The sequence below is a fragment of the Camelina sativa genome, chromosome 2, assembly GCF_000633955.1.
Source record: "Camelina sativa cultivar DH55 chromosome 2, Cs, whole genome shotgun sequence".
NCBI lineage: Eukaryota > Viridiplantae > Streptophyta > Magnoliopsida > Brassicales > Brassicaceae > Camelina > Camelina sativa.
Window position 1 is genome coordinate 25724144 of NC_025686.1, and position 17351 is coordinate 25741494.

Sequence of the window (17351 nt, forward strand, 5' to 3'; positions counted from 1 at the left end):
GACGCAAGGACAAAAATTTATGATTTATGTTTTTTTTTTAAACCAAAAAAAAATTACTCATCCAAGATCACCCAGTTTTAACATTGCTACCATATAAACTATGATGTGAATGCCCTCGATCGCGATGTATTTGGGAGTTATCACCTGTGACGTTAGAAACAGGAGGCTTTCCTTATACCTCGATTTATGCGAATTTAGACTTCATTTTCTGGCGGGCGTCTTCACAATACGGGGTTTCAGATATTGCTCGTCGTCTCCCCTGGATTGTATGGTCAATGTGGAAAGATAGGAATAAAAAGGTTTTTCAGGGTACTGAATTAGAGCCAATTGATATTTTGAATCAAGCGGCTAATGATAAATTACTGTGGGAGGAGGCCAAATCTTATTCAGTGCGATATATGTATCCTCCGCTTATATTAGAGGACAGGGGTTCCTATCCCCGTTGTCAGGTTGATGGTTCTTGGAAAGGTACGGACCCTTTTCAGGGTCTAGGGTGGTGGTGTTGTAGTGGAGAAGATTCTACGCTTCTATTGGGAGCACGGAGTCACAGAAGAGGTCTTACTCCCTTGCATGCGGAATTACAAGCTCTGATTTGGGCTTTGAAGTATTTACTGGCGGTTGGAGTTGATTGTCAGGCTTTTGAGACAGACTGTGCAGAACTAGTTGCAATGGTGCAGACGCCGGAGAATTGGCCCGCTTATTCGAATTTGCTGGAGAATTTCTCATTGCTCCGATCTTCCTTCCCTTCCTTCACCCTAGCCAGGATTCCACGAGACTTAAACGCAAGGGCTGATTGTCTGGCTCGGTCTTCAAGAACTTTAATTTCTGAATCAATTTTTGTAAACTCTTTTCCTCCGGTATGGGTTACCAACCTTGGAGTTATCCTTTAATTTTATTAATGTTTGGTTGAAAAACAAAATAAAGAAAAAATAACTATGATGTGTTTCCTACTTTACTTACAAAGTCAATGCATGTTAGTTTGCTCTAAAGATAGAAAGCAATGATATTATTATTGCACCTCAAGTGTATTGTCGATGCAAGATGCTCTAAACATTCCATTCATATAACCAAAAAAAAGACACAAAAACTAAAATACACTCATGTATATACGTTAACACCCTTCAAAAAAAAAAGAAAAAAAAATCTACAACTACATTGAAAACTCCAAATACAAATATATATATAAACAATCACACTCCAATTTTTTGGGATTTAACATGACCACTAGACACATCTTCGAAATTGACCTCACTAACATCACCAAGAACGATCACATTATCTCCTACTGTCTTCCTCTTCGGCTTTGCCTCTTGAAGAATCAACAAGACATCTCTCATCGGTGGTCGGTCAGTCGGATTCCGACTCGTACACAACAACGCTATCCTCAGCATTTGCTTCATCTCTTCTCTTATAAGACTACATGACCTACCCATGCTTTTGTCTAGAACTTCTTCTACATCTTCTTTCGTCTTCAACTTTGAGCTAACCCAGTCCACAATACTGTTACCTTCACCAAATTCGGGTTCCACCGATCTTTTTCCCGTGATTATTTCTAGCAAAATCACACCGTAACTGTAGATATCACTCTTTTTATCCACTTGTAGTGTGTAAGCATACTCTGCAAAACCAAACCAAAACAAACAAACAAAATTATAATTTTAGTCATATTGTCAGATGTTGTCACCCCAACAAAAAGAATGTTTTAACAAACGGACAAAATTCGAATAATAAAAAAAAATGGGACAAAAAAGTACAAAATTTTAAAATTTAGGGAAAAGTAAAGAATTAGTCAGAAAAGTGAAGGGTACCTGGTGCAATGTAACCGTACGATCCGGCTACGACGGACATGGATTCGTCGGTTTGAATCAGCTTCGCGACGCCGAAATCCGCAACACGCGCCTCCATATCTCCGTCGAGTAAAATATTGCTAGGTTTCAGGTCACGGTGTACGATCACCGGATCACAATCATGGTGGAGATAACAGATCCCTTGAGCGACACCAATCGCGATCTGATACAACGCCGTCCATTCCGCCGCCGCGTTCATCGTCTTATCACCACCGTGAAGCAGATCATCTAAGCTTCCGTTAGGCATGTATTCGTATAAAAGCATCGTACAATCTCGATTCGAGCAGCATCCAAGGAGACGAACGATGTTCCTGTGCCGTACGTTCCCTAAAACATCGACCTCCGCCAATACACCGCTCTTCCGCCGCCGGATCTTGCCGTTTTCTTTGTTTTTCCCCCATAGTTTTTTAACGGCGATGATTTCTCCGTTAGGCATCTCTGCTTTGTACACCGTTCCCGTTGATCCCATCCCGAGGATGCTATCGGTCTTTGAGAGACACTCCACCACATCATCCGCCGTAAAATTCAATCTCTGAAACGCCGTTAGCTTCCAAGGTCCTATATCTCCGCCGTTTCTTCCACCACCACCGTCAACTCTGTTTACATAGCTCTTCTGGAAACATCTAGTAGCTGCGACGAGAACAAAGAATCCAACACCAATCGCCGCCGCAAGTATCCAAACAATAGCTCCGGCGGTTTTCTTCGGTCGCTGATCGTTACGATGACCGTCTAGATCTGAATCTCCACCGTTAAACCTATCAGAATCGCAAGGCTTTCCGACGATAGCTCCACAGAGACCTTCGTTTGAGGAGAAGAAGGATGGATTCAGATGAGCGAACGAACCGCTCGGAATCGGACCGATGAGCTGATTATACGAAACGTTGAAGGTTGTGATGGTTTTGGAGCTTCCGAAATCGGAAGGGATGGTTCCGGTTAAGAGGTTATGAGAAAGATCTACGTCGGCGATTGACGGAAGAGTTGAAATCTCCCAAGGAATGATACCGGAGAGATGGTTTTGGCTGAGATTCAAACAGAGAAGCTTCTCGCAATGTCCGATGTCCCATGGAATCGTTCCGTTGAGTGAGTTTCCTTGTAGCTCAATCCTATAGAAGCTTCTGCAACCGACGTAGTTTGGGATTTCGCCGATCAGATCGGTGAAGCTAGCTGAGAAGATCTGTAGATTCGGAGCTTTCCATATGTTTTCAGGTAGGGTGCTGTGGAAGGAATTGGCAGAGAGATTCAAGTATTGAAGTACAGGAGCGGTGGCGAAATCCGCCGGAATTTGATCGGTGAATCTGTTGTTACTCAAATCTACGAATGTGAGGTTAGGCAGAGAACCGAATCCGATCGGAATCGTACCGTTTAATCGATTGTTCTGAATCCTAAACCGGAACAGAGAGTTGCATCGAGCTAAGCTCTTTGGTAGTTCACCTTGGAACATGTTGGAGAAGAGGATGAGTTTGTATAGCTTGTTTCCATGGCAAAGAGAAGAAGGTATTGTGCCGGTGAATGAGTTGTTAGAGACATCCATAATCTCAAGGTTACCGTTAGATCCAAGCTTCTGTGGCAAAACACCGGTGAAGTTGTTGTTCCATAGAGACAATGTAGTTAGATGAGGGAGTTCACCGATTCCTTCAGGGACTTCACCTGAGAGGTTATTGCTGATTAAGCTTAGCAATGTGAGGTTCTTTAAGTTTGAGAAGCCTGATGGGATACTACCGGAAAGCTGATTACTCGAAACATCAAAAGACTTGAGTGCTTTCATGTTGCTATAACTCTCTGGAATCTCACCGGTGAAACCGTTTAAGAACAGAAGCATAGTCTCGAGCTTTGTGAGTTTGCCGAGTTCTTGAGGCAGAGGACCAGAGAGACTGCTGTTGGAAGCGTCAAAGTACTTGAGATTAGAGAGTAAGGAAAACTCTGAGGGTATGCTTCCGGTGAAGTGATTATAACCGATCTCCATGCGTTGGAGGTCCTGTAAGAGCCCCAAACTCGGAGGTAGTTCACCTTCGAGAACATTTCCGGCTAAATAAATGAACTTTAATCTCTTTAAAGCACCGTAAGCTGCAGGGATCTCGCCTTCGAAGTAACTCCCACCAAAGTTTAGCTCTTCCAAGAAACGAAGACGAGACACATCACTAGGTAATAGACCTTCGAAGTTGTTGCTGTAGGCATTGAGGACTTTTAAGAACTTGAGCTTGGAGATTCCGGGAGGAAAACTCGAGTCGAAAGAGTTACGGCTGATGTCTAAGGTAGTGAGCTTGGTGAGATCAAAGATAGAAGTTGGAAACGAGCCTTCCAAAGAATTCCCACTGAGATTCAAGTAAAGTAAGCTCGACAAGTAACGAATCTTTGGAGGAAGACGACCCGTGAGGTTACGGTGAGAGAGGTCAAGAGAAATGACTTGAGCCGTTGCATTATCACAAACTACACCAGACCAAGAACAGAAAACGGCGTCGGTTTGACCATCGGTAGGGAATTTCCAGTCTTGAAAAGCAGAGGGAGGGCCAGAGAGAGATGTTTTAAAGGAAAGGAGAGATAAGAGTTGAGGTGAGGCTTTGAGAGCTAAGGAATTGAAGGCGAAGAAAGGAAGAAGGAGGAGAAAGAAGAGATGAACAAGAGAAGGAGAAGTGTTCTTCTTGTCCATCATGGCTTTAGGGAGGAAACTAAAAGTGAAACAGTGTGATGAATTAAATGTAGTGAGATTGTTGGTTGAGAAAGGTGTTAGGATAAACAACGGTGGATATAATAAGGGTTTGAAGAAGAAGAAGAAGAAGGTGGAGGAGGAGGTGAAGAGAAGAAGAAGTCATGATGAAGGTGATGATTATGGAGTGCGTCTAATGGTCTGGCTTTTGTTGGTTAAGGCGTTATGGTTTGTGTGGGGGGAAGAAATGAAAAAGTGATAAACAAATAAACTCATTCCATTTCCCACTCTTTCTTTTACTTTTCTTACCTTTTTTTCAACTGTTCTACTCAAAATACTTGTTCTTTTTTTTTTTTTTGAAATTGTTACTTTTATTCATTATGTTATGTCGTGTAAACCAATGAATGTATTTGTTAATTAGGCCATATCATACAAATACAGTAGAAGATTTGATTTTGGGTGGAGTTCTTTGAAAATGAGAAACCAAATAAAATGCCCACTAGAATTATTTTTCCACTGATTTTTTTTTTTTCTCTTATAAAAATATTTTGCACTACAAATTGAGAATGTTGGGAAAAAATGTATATATATACGCAATGAACATAATCCAATGTAAGCGAAAGTGGAATGTATTTTTTATATCTGAGTCACAAACACTCACAGGATCCAATAAAGCTAAAATCCTCTGTCTCTCTCCACTAACTCTCAAGCTAAAGTGGGACTGTATATAACTCTCATGCCCAGTCACTATTATATAATCTCTTTTTTACAATACACAAGTACGTATATGGGTGCGTATTTATATATATATATATATATATGTATATGAATTATGGTTTTTTTTCTTTTTTCTTTCGAACACCATTCTGGCGCCCAAAAGATTCAAGATCAAATTACCAATTCATCGCACCATAGCACACCATTCATACGCATATATACGTGTGCATCTCTCTTTATTACTTTTAATGAAATGATAAGTCGGAGAGTATTTGCCAAATCATATCCACATGCTACCGTAAATCTACTATACTGTATATATATTTTCTACCAACTTTAGAGAAACTTGATTTAGACTTCTTTAACTACAACAACAAAAACTCGATTCATATAACATCACTACCCAAAATTGTTTTCTCAATTAGTTATCTGACATTAACTGTAAACTCATAGTACTAATTACGATCATGAATTCTATACGTATTTTTATAGTCACTATTCTAACATTTTTGTCATTTCTAAATTATCACAATCACATGGTCTTCCTGTTCCTACTAAAAATAGTTTGTCTCTACTCCTTTTGCATTCCTCAAAATTACGTGTTTTCTAATTATCAATACATCATTATATATGGACTATGTTTTTCCTTTGATATAGATTATTTCTATTAGTTTTTTTTTTTCCATGTATTTCTTAAAAGTATCGCAATCTCGTGGTCCTCTTCTACTAAAAATATTTGTCTCATTTAATTATTTTTAACACTGCTAGGAAATCCAAACTATGCCTTTTTCTTTTATATATCTCTATTTTTTCTGGTCACCATGTCTTTTTCTAATTACGGTATTCTATATTTTTATTATTAAACAATAAACACACACAATGGAAAGAAAAAATATATATAATCTTTTTGTCAATGCTCTCTCTGTATATAAAGTTGTAGCTGTAGAAATTGACTTAAGGGGCATATGGTTTTGTATCATGATGGTTGCTTGCCATTATAGATTCACTTTTCATCATTAAGGTTGGGTGACATAAATATCTCACATTTATTCAAAAGTTCCAATGAAAAGATTTCATTATTTCCCAACTAATCACCTAAATTATCGCTTATGCGTATAATCTTTAAAAGCTCCGTACGTACGTGAGCATATATATATTGCTATACTATATCTTGAATCACAATATGTAAATTCATTTTCTCTTAATTACAATCACTCTCAACGTAGTTCGAAGTTCGGAGGCCAAAATGAACAGCATCTCAATTAGAATGATTATACGTTACAAACTCGTCCTATAAAGGATCAATGGTCCTAAATTTTTTGGGATTTTTTTTCAGAAAAATTAACAGAATGTAATAATGAAAAATAAAAATGTATAGAGGCATGCGTCGTTACATTTTTCTTTTGATAGTGTTGTTTTGGCCACGCGTGTCTTTTTCGCAACAACAGTATGGTATGTTTTGCCTTTTGCCATGTGACGGTTTTACCCCCAACTGAACTTGCTCTTTTTTAAGTAAGCATCACAAACATCTTTATTTGATTACTCTCAAGTCTCAAGTGATTTACATGGTTAACCTTCGTAGACCCTCTTTAGCTAGTCCATGTGCACACCTGTTTACTAGCATCTCGCTTAGTGAAAGAGAACTGTTGAAAACAATAGCCTCCGTCTCCGTGTAAGTAATGGTAATGTAAACGACAACTCCTTGTCTGATCACGTATTGTTGTAACTTCATCTATTAGCGAATGACACATCCTTTAGTTTTTTTGTATGAATTGAGTTATACTTCAAAGTAGCACTCGTCGGGTACTCAAAATTTGTAACAGAGCAATCGTATTTAGAGGAAATCGTTAAATTTGGAAGTACACGAGACAAAGAAACAAAATAAAGTGGGAAAGAAAGGAAAATATAATTATAAAAGTTTCAACAAGAGAATGATGAAAGAATTGAACATTCTTCAAAAGTAAACAAAGAGGATGAAATAAAGAGAGAAAGAAAACGATTGATGGAAGTGAGCCCATTTATATTTATTTATATATATAACAATGTTATTTCAAATGTGACTCATTTTAAAAATTATATTTATTTTTCTTTTTGAAATACCACCGTTTGTAACTTTGTATTTTTATTTTTAAAAGGACACCATGCACCGTTTGTATTGTGTATTTGGCATTCGTTAGCGAGACTTTTGGATTTTTAATTTTAGGTTCAGAATGAAATGATTTTTCATCTTAAGTGTGAATATCAAGTATCAAGTATATTCATATCAAATGAGCTAATTATTAAAATTCATGACTACGGCAAATACAACATGCAACATATCTACACTTATCACTAGATAAAAAAAAAAAGGTATTTTATCCGTAACTTTCTAGTCTTTGATCTCAATATATTCATTTTTGTTGGAATATTATAGATATATATTTATAAAGAATTAAAACATTTGCTGAGATAATTGAAAAGAAGTAAATTTAGTCAACGTCATAACAAACAGATAAAATAAAAATTGATTTGACACTAATTTCCAAATTGCTCAGATGAAGCCAAATTAGATGTCAGTTTTGTTCTATAGTTTAAGTAGTCTAGATCATCCCCACTAACCAAATCTCTCTTTTTGGTTGTATGAAAAAAGGTTTGTTAAATTAGTTTCTGTTATTGGTGTAATTAAAAACACTCAAAATTAGTTTGCAAAACCAAACACACACAGCATTGAGCAAATTTTAATTAACATATGGCCCATGCTTTATTTTGTCTTATGTGTTGTGGGCACATAGATGCTTTAACTTGAAGTTATGAATGATGATCATATTTTAAAGTAGTGACAATAATGCATGATCATTAACCTATAAAATCTCTATAACATTTTCAAAGTTGTTGTTAAGCAGATTAGATGGTAGAACCAATGAAATAAACCAAAACAAAATTATGATATCAAAACGTGTAATCATTTGATTCATGAAAAAAATAGATGTTTCACACTTTTTTGAAAATAGATGAGTATTTTTCTCCCATGGGATCCTAAATCAACATTCCTAATCATCATATTTTCAATTTCAAAATCTTGTCTTTTCCTTTTCTATTTTTTTCCCCCATAATTAAAAACAAAACAAAATGTTATGATTGCATGTAGGAGAAAATGGGTGTGAAAATTGGAGGACAGCCCATATGCCTACTAATCTCTCTTTTCTTTTTTTGTTTTCTCAATAATCATTAATCACAGTCGATTTTTAAACTCCATTGCTCGTATGTAAACGTGTATATGTATATTACATTATGTCAAAACTGGTACAAGATGTCAGTAAGTTAGTGTTTTGCTTTGTCACAAGTCATAACTTTATCAGCAAGAGCTAGTGAGCTTATGCAATTTCAAATTGGCTTTAATAGCACAATTCTAAAAGTATTGGGGGTTTTGATGTATAATTACATAAGTATACGACTAAATTTTGGAAAATCGTAGAAGTATGAGGGTCTAAAAAAGAAATTACGTTAAATAACAAATACTATTCTATTGACTAAAAATTATCTAAGCACCGTTTCCAACTTCCAGACCAAGAAACCAAAATGGGAATCAGAATCGACGGCGGAGAGGTGCTGGAGACTTTCGAAAGAGCTGATGCTGTTACAGTGACCAGTCTCGGCAATCAGAAACCACCCATGTCTTCATTCGTTTCATCATCTGAGCCGGTGAAGGCGAGTTATGGATCTAACGGTGAGGAGGATGAAGAGTATGAATGGGTGGCTGTAGATAAAGAGGTTGATTTTATCACGGATAAAGCTCCGGAGCTTGACGAAGTTGACGATGCTTTCTCTGCACTTCAATTGTGAGTGTTCGAAAGTAAAAAGTTCTTTGCTTTGATATATTGAAAGTACTCATCTTTGTCTTTTTAGGATGTTCAATGAGGATGATGAGAAATCAGAAGACCAAGTTACAGAGTCGGAGTCTGTGGATTGGATTGAGCCTCCGTTGCAGCTCTGTAATACTAGTCTTCTACAGCCTTATATGCTGGATAGATTCTACGACGCCTTTCATGTGTTTCAGACCGACCCTTCTGTTCAGGTTCTCTGTTTTCTCGCTGTCTTTTGAAGTCCATGGTTTTGAGAAACAAATAACCGAGACAGAGACATTGGTGTCGTGTCTTATGTTGCAGAGAATGGTTATCTCTTTGACTTCAGACAGGGCTGTTTGGGATGCAGTGATGAATAATGTGGTTGTCCGGGAGCTCATAAGCAATGGTAAGAAAATAAGATACAGTGCACTCTGTATCTAATTGATAATTATGTAAAGAGTTTTCCCCTTTGATGTATGATGCAGTTGAGAGGTCAGAAGAAGACTCTGCTTCAGCCCCAAATTGTTGTATAAGAAGGTTGTTTGAGAGAAGTGCTATCAAAATCATGGACGCCATGGAGAGAGTCACAAAGTACGTCACTGACCTCTTCAATGTTGTTCCTGGACATGAGACAGTTATTTTAGCTTCAGGTGCTTCCCCGGTGATGGAGAAGCTTCAGATCTCCGTTCTGCTCACCATTGTTGTCCTTCTTATCGTTTTAGTTACCCGAGTGACGAGAGGTAGATAGTATTTCAATTGTGAGTGCGCGACCTCTGCGGCTGAAACCGCTGCAGAAGAAAAGTGATACTTGTGCTACTCGTGTGTAATAAGAACAGTGATTTCAATCACAATATATGTCATTGAAACATTAAACCCAACATTTCCAAAACACGAGTGTACTTAACACACTAAATCACATTCCGTTAACTAAGCTACACGAAATCGGCTTTGATCATATACCCGTTTTCTGAGTATCGTCACAAAATACTATTCATCCGCGTAAACTTGAGATAAACGGGTGATTAAACCAGTTTCTTTTGAAGAGAAATGAAAGTGAGGACTCTCTTTTATGTACAGTGCAGAGCCATCCAGCCATCCATGAAACCAGTGATTGCTTCTTGTTTGTTTAAATCTAGCAAGACATCAAAAGCAAAAAGTGTGCCCACGTTTAAGTAAAAAGCTTGTGTAGGAGATTCACCAAATAATTGTGTATATTAAAGAAATATTCAGCGAGAAAGGGGATGTCACCTGGTATTAGGTGCTTGAGCTACCGAGATCAAAGTCCATTGTGTAATCATACTCGATTGTTGGAATAACTGATGCCATGAACTTCAAGAACAGGAAGAGGTACCTGGCAAAAAAAAAGCAATGGTGTAACCAGCAAGCCCATTGAACTAGTATAAGAGTTATTTGCAAGAAAAACACATACTTGTCAACTTCAGGTTCTACTCCGCGCGACATTAATACATCAATGATTTTCTTCATAACAGCTCCATGCCGACATGGATGGACTGAAGCATGCTTCCCAGGCAAGTGTGGATGATCTTCAATTGTGACCTATGCATTATTATTATAAACGAGGATCACAAAAGTATTGAACATTGGTCAAATTCAGAAGACATAAGAGGGAACACTTCGGTGGCATTACAAAAAAAAGTCATCTGAATCAGTTGAGATCGTCTTCTTTTTACCGTTTTACGAGCATGGTCTTGGCTCACATCCTCCATTACAAGTCCAGGTTGCAGCAGCATCCTTGACTACAAGAGACATCACAGTTCTTAAGTAGATAACAGGAAACATAAACAAGCAAAAAAAAATCCAAGAACTTTAGAATTAAACAAAGTATGAACGAGATGCAAACCTCATCATAACCGGTCAGCCAAACACGAGGAGTTTGGTAATACTTATCATACCTGAACCAAAGTGAAGAATTGTAAGTTTGCCTCCACTGAGCCAAAAGTATGAGAGCTGTATCTAAAAGTCAAAATGCAGTAACACATTCTTTGAATATGAAAGAAACGTGGGATGCTTACGTTATGGTGAGATCATATGTCCGAGTTCGGAGAATGTTATCGTCATCAGGTTCATGAGCCACAAGATAAGTTGACTGAAGAGTTGCCTGACTCAAGGAAGAATGAAAATATCAAAACTGTTGGTAGACCAAAATAACTGGAATATGGAAATATGCTCATAAGGTAAAAATACAGCTACACACGGCCAGTGTTCAATCGAGTCAAAGTATAACCTTTGAAACTCTTGTAATATCCTAGGAAACTTGAAAATTCAAGTGTATAATTTAACAGCATTTATCAAAGAGCAATAAAAAGCTGAGTGCAAACTGCAAAGACAAAAACTCACAGGATCATTTTCTACCAAATTGTCAGCCTCATCAAACTCCTCCATGTCTGGAATATCTTCCTCCTCCCCACCTCCAAAATACGTAGGTATTGACTTGATAACATTTTTCTCATTTATGTCCAAGGCATCCATGGATGGCAAGTTTTCATCTTCCTTGCCTTTATCTAAGGAAAAGATTAAGACAAGAGTAAAATCGGGGAAAAGTCAAATTTCGGAGGCGAACTAATCTCTCAAAACAAAATCTACCTTTCGGTTTCCCATGTGTAGCCAGCCAACCATCATTATCTTCATCATCAACCAACACTTCACCTCCAGCAGCTTCATAATCCTCCGCCACAGATGCAGCTCTCCGTAAACAAGGTACTGCCAACCCGTAAAAAGTCCATAAAACAATGTGCATTCAGAAACTAAACAGAAATCAGCACTAAAGATTTCAAATTTACCATTTCTAGTAATCAAAAACTGTTTGTCCGAGGGCAAGTAAGGCTTCCTTTTGCTTGGGTCACCAGATTCCCTAATCAAAAGTAAAAGCCATTATGTCAAAGCTTACCTATTCAAGCAAAGATATAGATATTGCCAATTGGCTTGAACTAGAAGTCATACATAATAATAACGCGCAAAGAGCAATATGTTATAGACATATAGTATTGAGCAGTAAGATTTAAAACTAATCAAACATCAGATTAACCATTCAGATAAGTTGTAACCTTGCTGCAATCAGCAAAGCCACAATTTTGATTGATCCCATCACAATCTCACATAATTTGCATAAAGTCTTATACTTTTCGACAACACAGAGAGACCCATTCACCCATATTCATCAAGGATTCATCAAGAATCAAAATTCACATATCATAGATGACAAAATTCACAAACTCAAAATCACAATTGGCCACTATGTATATTCTTCATATCCTCAATTAAAAAAAATCAAAATTTGGAACTAACCAGGACCAGGTGGGACACTTGGAGACAAGATTATCTCCGGCGAGTACGAACTCGCTGACGCTGAGCACTCCCTTCTCCTTGAACGCAGAGATCGTACGTGGACCTGTGATCCTCTCAACTGTACCTTTAAATGCGTCATGAAGCTTTTGCGAAAGCACCATACTTTGAGATAGCGATGAATTCGGATCTAATCAGTGGTTTATATCGAAGAAGAATTTATCGTATCGAAGAAATAATCTAATCGAGGATTCGATTGCGAGCCCTAATCCCTAAGCTGGAGAATTATAGATTCCGTCAAATTTGAGGAGATGATATTTTAATATATTTTTCGAATAGTCCTCATACTTCCATTTATTTAAGTTTTTTGCCCTATTAATTTATTTGTTTCATTCAGGTCCAAGAAAGTACAATTGAGGTTTTTTCATTACAAAGGAATCACATTGCCCTTATTGAAATAACATCTTTGCGCTAAGTTTGTTTTCACGGCAAGAGCACAACGGAGCCAGAGGTTAACCTATTCTCAAGATCTGCGTGAGCGTCAGCGACTCGAGACAGAGGGTACTTGTGATTCACACGAGCCTTTAAGATACCAGATTGAACGTTGGCGAAAACCTCTCCAGCACATTCCAAGAGCTCGTCACGAGTTTCATTGTATTGCATCATGGAAGGTCTTGTCAAGAAGAGAGACTTTGGAGCAAGATCAGATAATGGAATCGGATCTGGAGATCCTGATGATTGTCCAAAGCTCACCATGTATCCCCTGCTCTTTAAACATGCTAATGATCCCTGGAAATTTATAAAAACTTCACAATGAGAAATCCGAAAAAGAAACCTAACATAGAACATAAACAGTCTTGGCTCTGTGACGTTACCTTAAAAGTGTCTTTGCCCACAGAGTCATAAACAACATTGACTCCTTTACCAGATGTAATGTCGTTGACCCTGGAAACAAAATCCTCGTTTTTGTACATAATAACATGGTGACATCCATCTTCTTTGGCTTGAGCAGCTTTTTCATTAGTTGAAACAGTTCCAATGACAGTGGCTCCAAGTGCATTTGCCCATTGACACAACAGAGACCCAACTCCACCAGCAGCAGCATGAACAAGGATTGTATGCCCACTCTCGACCTTTCCAAATACAAATAGGGACTCGAGTCAACAGGCAAGAATCTATATATAATAAAACTCTACTTTGTTCAACAGGCAAAGAATACACAAATCCAGCTTTTGGTCTTCTTCTGCCTATAACTTACACACCAAAATTTCTAACTTTTCACAGAAAAAGGTTAGATGAAAACTAACCTTGAAGCAACGGCGAAGGAGAAACTGTGCAGTCATACCCTTGAGCATGATTGAAGCTGCAACGATAGGATCAATAGATGAAGGAACAGGAACCACTTTATCCGCTGGAAGGATTTGTTCCTCAGCATACGCACCCATCGGATTTCCAGCGTAAGCAACGAGATCACCAATCATTCTGCCAGTCAATCCCGAGCCAACAGCTACCACCTCTCCAACAGCCTCCATACCTATGATAAGCAATGACACATTACTTCAGAAAAAGAAAAAAAATTGCTATTCCTTTCTCTCATTAGGTTCTAGTAATGTACATTACCTGGTGTGAAGGGCATTGAAGCTGGCTTGTAAACACCTTTCCTGAAGTAAACATCAATGAAGTTAAGCCCGATCGCCTTGTTCTTCACACGTATCTCACCCTCCTTTGGTTCCCCTACTTCCACATCTTCCCATTTCAGAACCTTCCATTAAAACAAACAAAACCTCAATGAAAGATAGCATAATCTACTTTCAAAGCAGAGTGTACATAAACTCAAATACACATTAGTGATACAGTAAATGACCATCAAATATCGACTCAAGCTCAAATACCAAATGCTAAAAGCTAAAAGCTGAAAGCACTTTGATTGTGTTTCACCAAAAAAAGTCAGGATCTTTCGAATGCGATTATCTTTTACTAAGTCCAACTTAGAGTATTAGTGGTATGGAACTAGAGGTTATAGTGAATCTCGAATCAATTAAATTCTATTCACAGAAGCATATAAAGACACATACAATCGCAATCTAATATGATCTCAGTGATCCAAATCCGACCCAAAATCGAATATTTACTCACCTCAGGACCGCCATGCTCGTAAACACTAATACCTTTCACCATCCTCTTCTCCGGCGACTCTTCCACCGCGACTGTGCTCAGAGCTCGTACAGCAAACGCAGTGCTACGTGCAGACAACGAAAAACTCGAGAAATCGGCAGGGATTTGACGAAAGCTGAGATCTTTGCGATGAATTCGTGGAAAGCTCGAGAATTTTGAGTGATAGAGACGACGTGACAGGTGTCCAGACGCTTGAAGACAAGAGTGATGAAGAGTCAATGCTGCCATTTTCTTATGGCCCCCTCTCTCTTTCTTCTTCTCTGCCCCTAGTAACTTTATCTGCTTTTCCCATCTTTGTCCTTTAACTTTCAATGTATTTACATTATTCACCATTAGTTTTATTATGTTACAAAACACACCTTAAATTGGAAATGGGAATCCATCTTAATTTACACCTTAAACATGTGTAATGTTTTAGAGTTTTAGTTAATCGATTTGGATAGTATGCAAACAAAAATTTGTTATAAAAATATATAAGTTTACCAAATGATAGAGACTTTAAGCTTAAGAAGACCTAAGTATGGTGGTTTTCTTGAATATCACGTTTCTTCGTCATTCTCCTCCAAAACCAATGCTTGTCCCAGAGTCCAGCCACCTGTTCGATCGGAACATTCTTAGTCTCCGGCAAAAAGAGCTGCACCGCCACCGTCATCACAACAACCCACCCTCCATAAAAGAAGAAAATCCCAGCTCGAAACTTACACAACATCGGTGGTACGCTTTGAGCCACGGCGAAAGTAAACACAAAACTCACTGCCACAGTCACACTCTGCGCAGCAGATCTTATCTCCAACGGGAAAATCTCGCTCGGTACAAGCCACCCTAATGGCCCCCACGACCAACCAAACCCGGCCACGTAAACACATACCAAAACCACAACTGTGTAATCGTACCCTTCCCCTATCACCCCGTTGTTGTGACCCTCAGCCACCATAATGATCACACCGATGGTAACTTGTGCCACAAGCATCTGTAACCCTCCTATAAAAAACAGAGTCTTTCTACCGATTCTGTCCACAACGAGCATTGACAAGAACGTGGAAGCTGTGCCAACGATTCCTGTCACGAGTGTTGACATCAAAGAACCACTCTCCCCGAACCCAACGGTTCTAAACAAAACAGGTGCGTAGAAAGCAACAACGTTGATTCCCGTAACTTGTTGAAAGAAAGGTATCGCTAAAGCCATCACTAACTCAGGCCTATATTTCTTCTGAAGCAATACAACAAATGCGTTTGAATCTGTAGCAGAATCAGAACTCGCTTCGATGAGATCAGTAAGCTCGTCTTGAACATTCTGTGTTCCACGGACACGGCGAAGCATCAGCTCAGCCTTTCGCACATCTCCCGTGGTCTGGATGATACTGTTGGGCGTTTCCGGGAGAAAGAGTGAGCCAAGCGTGAGGATTGAAGCCGGTATTGCAGCTGTGGCTAAAGAGATTCTCCAACCATAGCCATGTTTGATCTTTTGGGTTTCGTAGTTGATTAGATTTGCAGTTAAGAATCCAATTCCGATACAAAGCTGGAAACCATTACTGATTGCTCCTCTGTATTTTGCTGGCGCCATCTCCGAGAGATACAGAGGAACCGACTTTTTTTTTAAAAAAACACAAACAAGATTGTCAAACTTTAAACTTGACCATTGTAACTCTTGTTTCTAAAACTTAAAACCAATATGTCTTTTGTCACCTGGTTTGCGAAACCAACTCCAACGCCGAGCAAGAGACGTGCAATAATGAGCATAGCAACATTCTGAGCAGAGCCGCCGAGAGCAGAGCCGGCGAGAAAGGCCAAGCCGCCAAGAAATATAGAGGGCTTGCGGCCCCAAGAACGAGTGACCGACGAAGCTAGTAGGGTAGCGACGAAACCGGAAACGTAGAGAGAAGAAGTGAAAGACGTAAGAAGTTGGCTATTGAAAAGACAATAGTGGTTATTGCTTCTCCTTATTGTTCTATCTTCTTCTTGGAGCTTATACACTTTTGGGAAGAATCTTTTCAGAAATGGCCCCATTGACATCACTCCACCTATACATGGATCGTTACAATGTTTGCATATCAAATTGACAGAAGAAAATTGTTGATCGGTTAATCACATATGATTAGATTTTAGTGTTTGCGTTTTACGTTTTAAATTGCAATTTGCATAAATATTTTATTAAGAAGTGAATTGTTTTCTACTTCAAATATATATGTGTGTGTGTTTTCTTGTAACGCAAACATAAATAAACATAAATTTGGGTTGAAGCAATCGAAATTATACAAACCTGAAACTCCGAGGTCATAGCCGAAGATGACACCTCCCATGGCGGCCATGACACATGAAGCCACCACAAAATAAGTTATCTTCCCACCAGATTCTGATTTAGCCATGGCTTCTTTTCTTGCTTCTTCTTCTCCCATGTTCACATAGAGGGACACTCAAACACGACACAAATAATATCTAAATTGGGTATGTGAATTGTTAGGTTTTAGTTTTTAGTATGTCATATCTAAGTTTGAGTTTTCAAGGTAGAGAGACTTCTTGGTTGGACCATATAATTGAAGTGTTTTAATTGACTTGAGTGTGGAAACTTTTGTTTGTTTTTGTTTTGGCTGATGAGAGATATCGAAACTGGACAATAAGAGGCATGTGAAGAAAGACTTTTCTATATAGTGTAGACAAGTCAATAGCTATATATTTTTCTTCTTTGTCTACCTTACTAGTAATTGATATTGTGCTTTGAAATTTGACTATGTAGAAAAAAAACCATCATTTTCATGGGTATGTGGAATAAAGTTGATCGATTCATTACTTCAAATATCAATCATGTACAATAACTTGAAAAATAAAATTTTATCAAAAACT

At 38.3% G+C, this 17351-nt stretch overlaps 5 protein-coding genes across 5 annotated transcripts; 1 reads left to right on the plus strand and 4 right to left on the minus strand.

Annotated features, from left to right (window-relative positions):
• Nucleotides 1043-4929, minus strand: LOC104738860 (leucine-rich repeat receptor-like protein kinase TDR). Its single transcript, XM_010459080.2, has 2 exons — nucleotides 1809-4929; nucleotides 1043-1618 (listed from the first exon to the last, which is right to left on the minus strand). Exons 1-2 carry the CDS (start codon nucleotides 4495-4497, stop codon nucleotides 1191-1193), a joined length of 3117 nt encoding a protein of 1038 aa, XP_010457382.1. The 5' UTR covers nucleotides 4498-4929; the 3' UTR covers nucleotides 1043-1190.
• LOC104738882 lies at nucleotides 8533-9907 on the plus strand. Its single transcript, XM_010459098.2, has 4 exons — nucleotides 8533-9026; nucleotides 9094-9262; nucleotides 9354-9438; nucleotides 9518-9907. The coding sequence occupies exons 1-4, from the start codon at nucleotides 8767-8769 to the stop codon at nucleotides 9778-9780; spliced, it is 777 nt and encodes a 258-aa protein (XP_010457400.1). The 5' UTR covers nucleotides 8533-8766; the 3' UTR covers nucleotides 9781-9907.
• On the minus strand, nucleotides 9869-12624 carry LOC104738872 (autophagy-related protein 3). The gene is made up of 10 exons (XM_010459087.2): nucleotides 12339-12624; nucleotides 11834-11904; nucleotides 11637-11753; nucleotides 11391-11554; nucleotides 11066-11151; nucleotides 10894-10945; nucleotides 10724-10789; nucleotides 10462-10589; nucleotides 10281-10383; nucleotides 9869-10164 (listed from the first exon to the last, which is right to left on the minus strand). The coding sequence occupies exons 1-9, from the start codon at nucleotides 12497-12499 to the stop codon at nucleotides 10287-10289; spliced, it is 942 nt and encodes a 313-aa protein (XP_010457389.1). The 5' UTR covers nucleotides 12500-12624; the 3' UTR covers nucleotides 9869-10164; nucleotides 10281-10286.
• On the minus strand, nucleotides 12689-14858 carry LOC104738892 (quinone oxidoreductase). Its single transcript, XM_010459107.2, has 5 exons — nucleotides 14472-14858; nucleotides 13956-14097; nucleotides 13643-13869; nucleotides 13211-13468; nucleotides 12689-13124 (listed from the first exon to the last, which is right to left on the minus strand). The coding sequence occupies exons 1-5, from the start codon at nucleotides 14841-14843 to the stop codon at nucleotides 12819-12821; spliced, it is 1305 nt and encodes a 434-aa protein (XP_010457409.1). The 5' UTR covers nucleotides 14844-14858; the 3' UTR covers nucleotides 12689-12818.
• LOC104738901 (sugar transport protein 3-like) lies at nucleotides 14951-17116 on the minus strand. The gene is made up of 3 exons (XM_010459116.2): nucleotides 16771-17116; nucleotides 16197-16531; nucleotides 14951-16098 (listed from the first exon to the last, which is right to left on the minus strand). The coding sequence occupies exons 1-3, from the start codon at nucleotides 16904-16906 to the stop codon at nucleotides 15025-15027; spliced, it is 1545 nt and encodes a 514-aa protein (XP_010457418.1). The 5' UTR covers nucleotides 16907-17116; the 3' UTR covers nucleotides 14951-15024.

Coding starts and splice junctions, on each gene's coding strand:
- LOC104738901 (XM_010459116.2), bottom strand. CDS start 16,906: ATGGGAGAAGAAGAAGCAAGAAAAGAAGCCATGGCTAAATCAGAATCT. Junction 16,532..16,770: donor CTATGACCTCGGAGTTTCAG/GTTTGTATAATT, acceptor ATCCATGTATAG/GTGGAGTGATGTCAATGGGG. Junction 16,099..16,196: donor GAGTTGGTTTCGCAAACCAG/GTGACAAAAGAC, acceptor TTAAAAAAAAAG/TCGGTTCCTCTGTATCTCTC.
- LOC104738882 (XM_010459098.2), top strand. CDS start 8,767: ATGGGAATCAGAATCGACGGCGGAGAGGTGCTGGAGACTTTCGAAAGA. Junction 9,027..9,093: donor GCTTTCTCTGCACTTCAATT/GTGAGTGTTCGA, acceptor TTGTCTTTTTAG/GATGTTCAATGAGGATGATG. Junction 9,439..9,517: donor CCGGGAGCTCATAAGCAATG/GTAAGAAAATAA, acceptor TGTATGATGCAG/TTGAGAGGTCAGAAGAAGAC.
- LOC104738872 (XM_010459087.2), bottom strand. CDS start 12,499: ATGGTGCTTTCGCAAAAGCTTCATGACGCATTTAAAGGTACAGTTGAG. Junction 11,152..11,390: donor ATTTGGTAGAAAATGATCCT/GTGAGTTTTTGT, acceptor TCCTTGAGTCAG/GCAACTCTTCAGTCAACTTA. Junction 10,946..11,065: donor ACATATGATCTCACCATAAC/GTAAGCATCCCA, acceptor ACTTTGGTTCAG/GTATGATAAGTATTACCAAA.
- LOC104738860 (XM_010459080.2), bottom strand. CDS start 4,497: ATGATGGACAAGAAGAACACTTCTCCTTCTCTTGTTCATCTCTTCTTT. Junction 1,619..1,808: donor GTACGGTTACATTGCACCAG/GTACCCTTCACT, acceptor TTGGTTTTGCAG/AGTATGCTTACACACTACAA.
- LOC104738892 (XM_010459107.2), bottom strand. CDS start 14,843: ATGGTGAATAATGTAAATACATTGAAAGTTAAAGGACAAAGATGGGAA. Junction 13,870..13,955: donor TTCAATGCCCTTCACACCAG/GTAATGTACATT, acceptor TGCTTATCATAG/GTATGGAGGCTGTTGGAGAG. Junction 13,469..13,642: donor TCCTTCGCCGTTGCTTCAAG/GTTAGTTTTCAT, acceptor GTATTTGGAAAG/GTCGAGAGTGGGCATACAAT.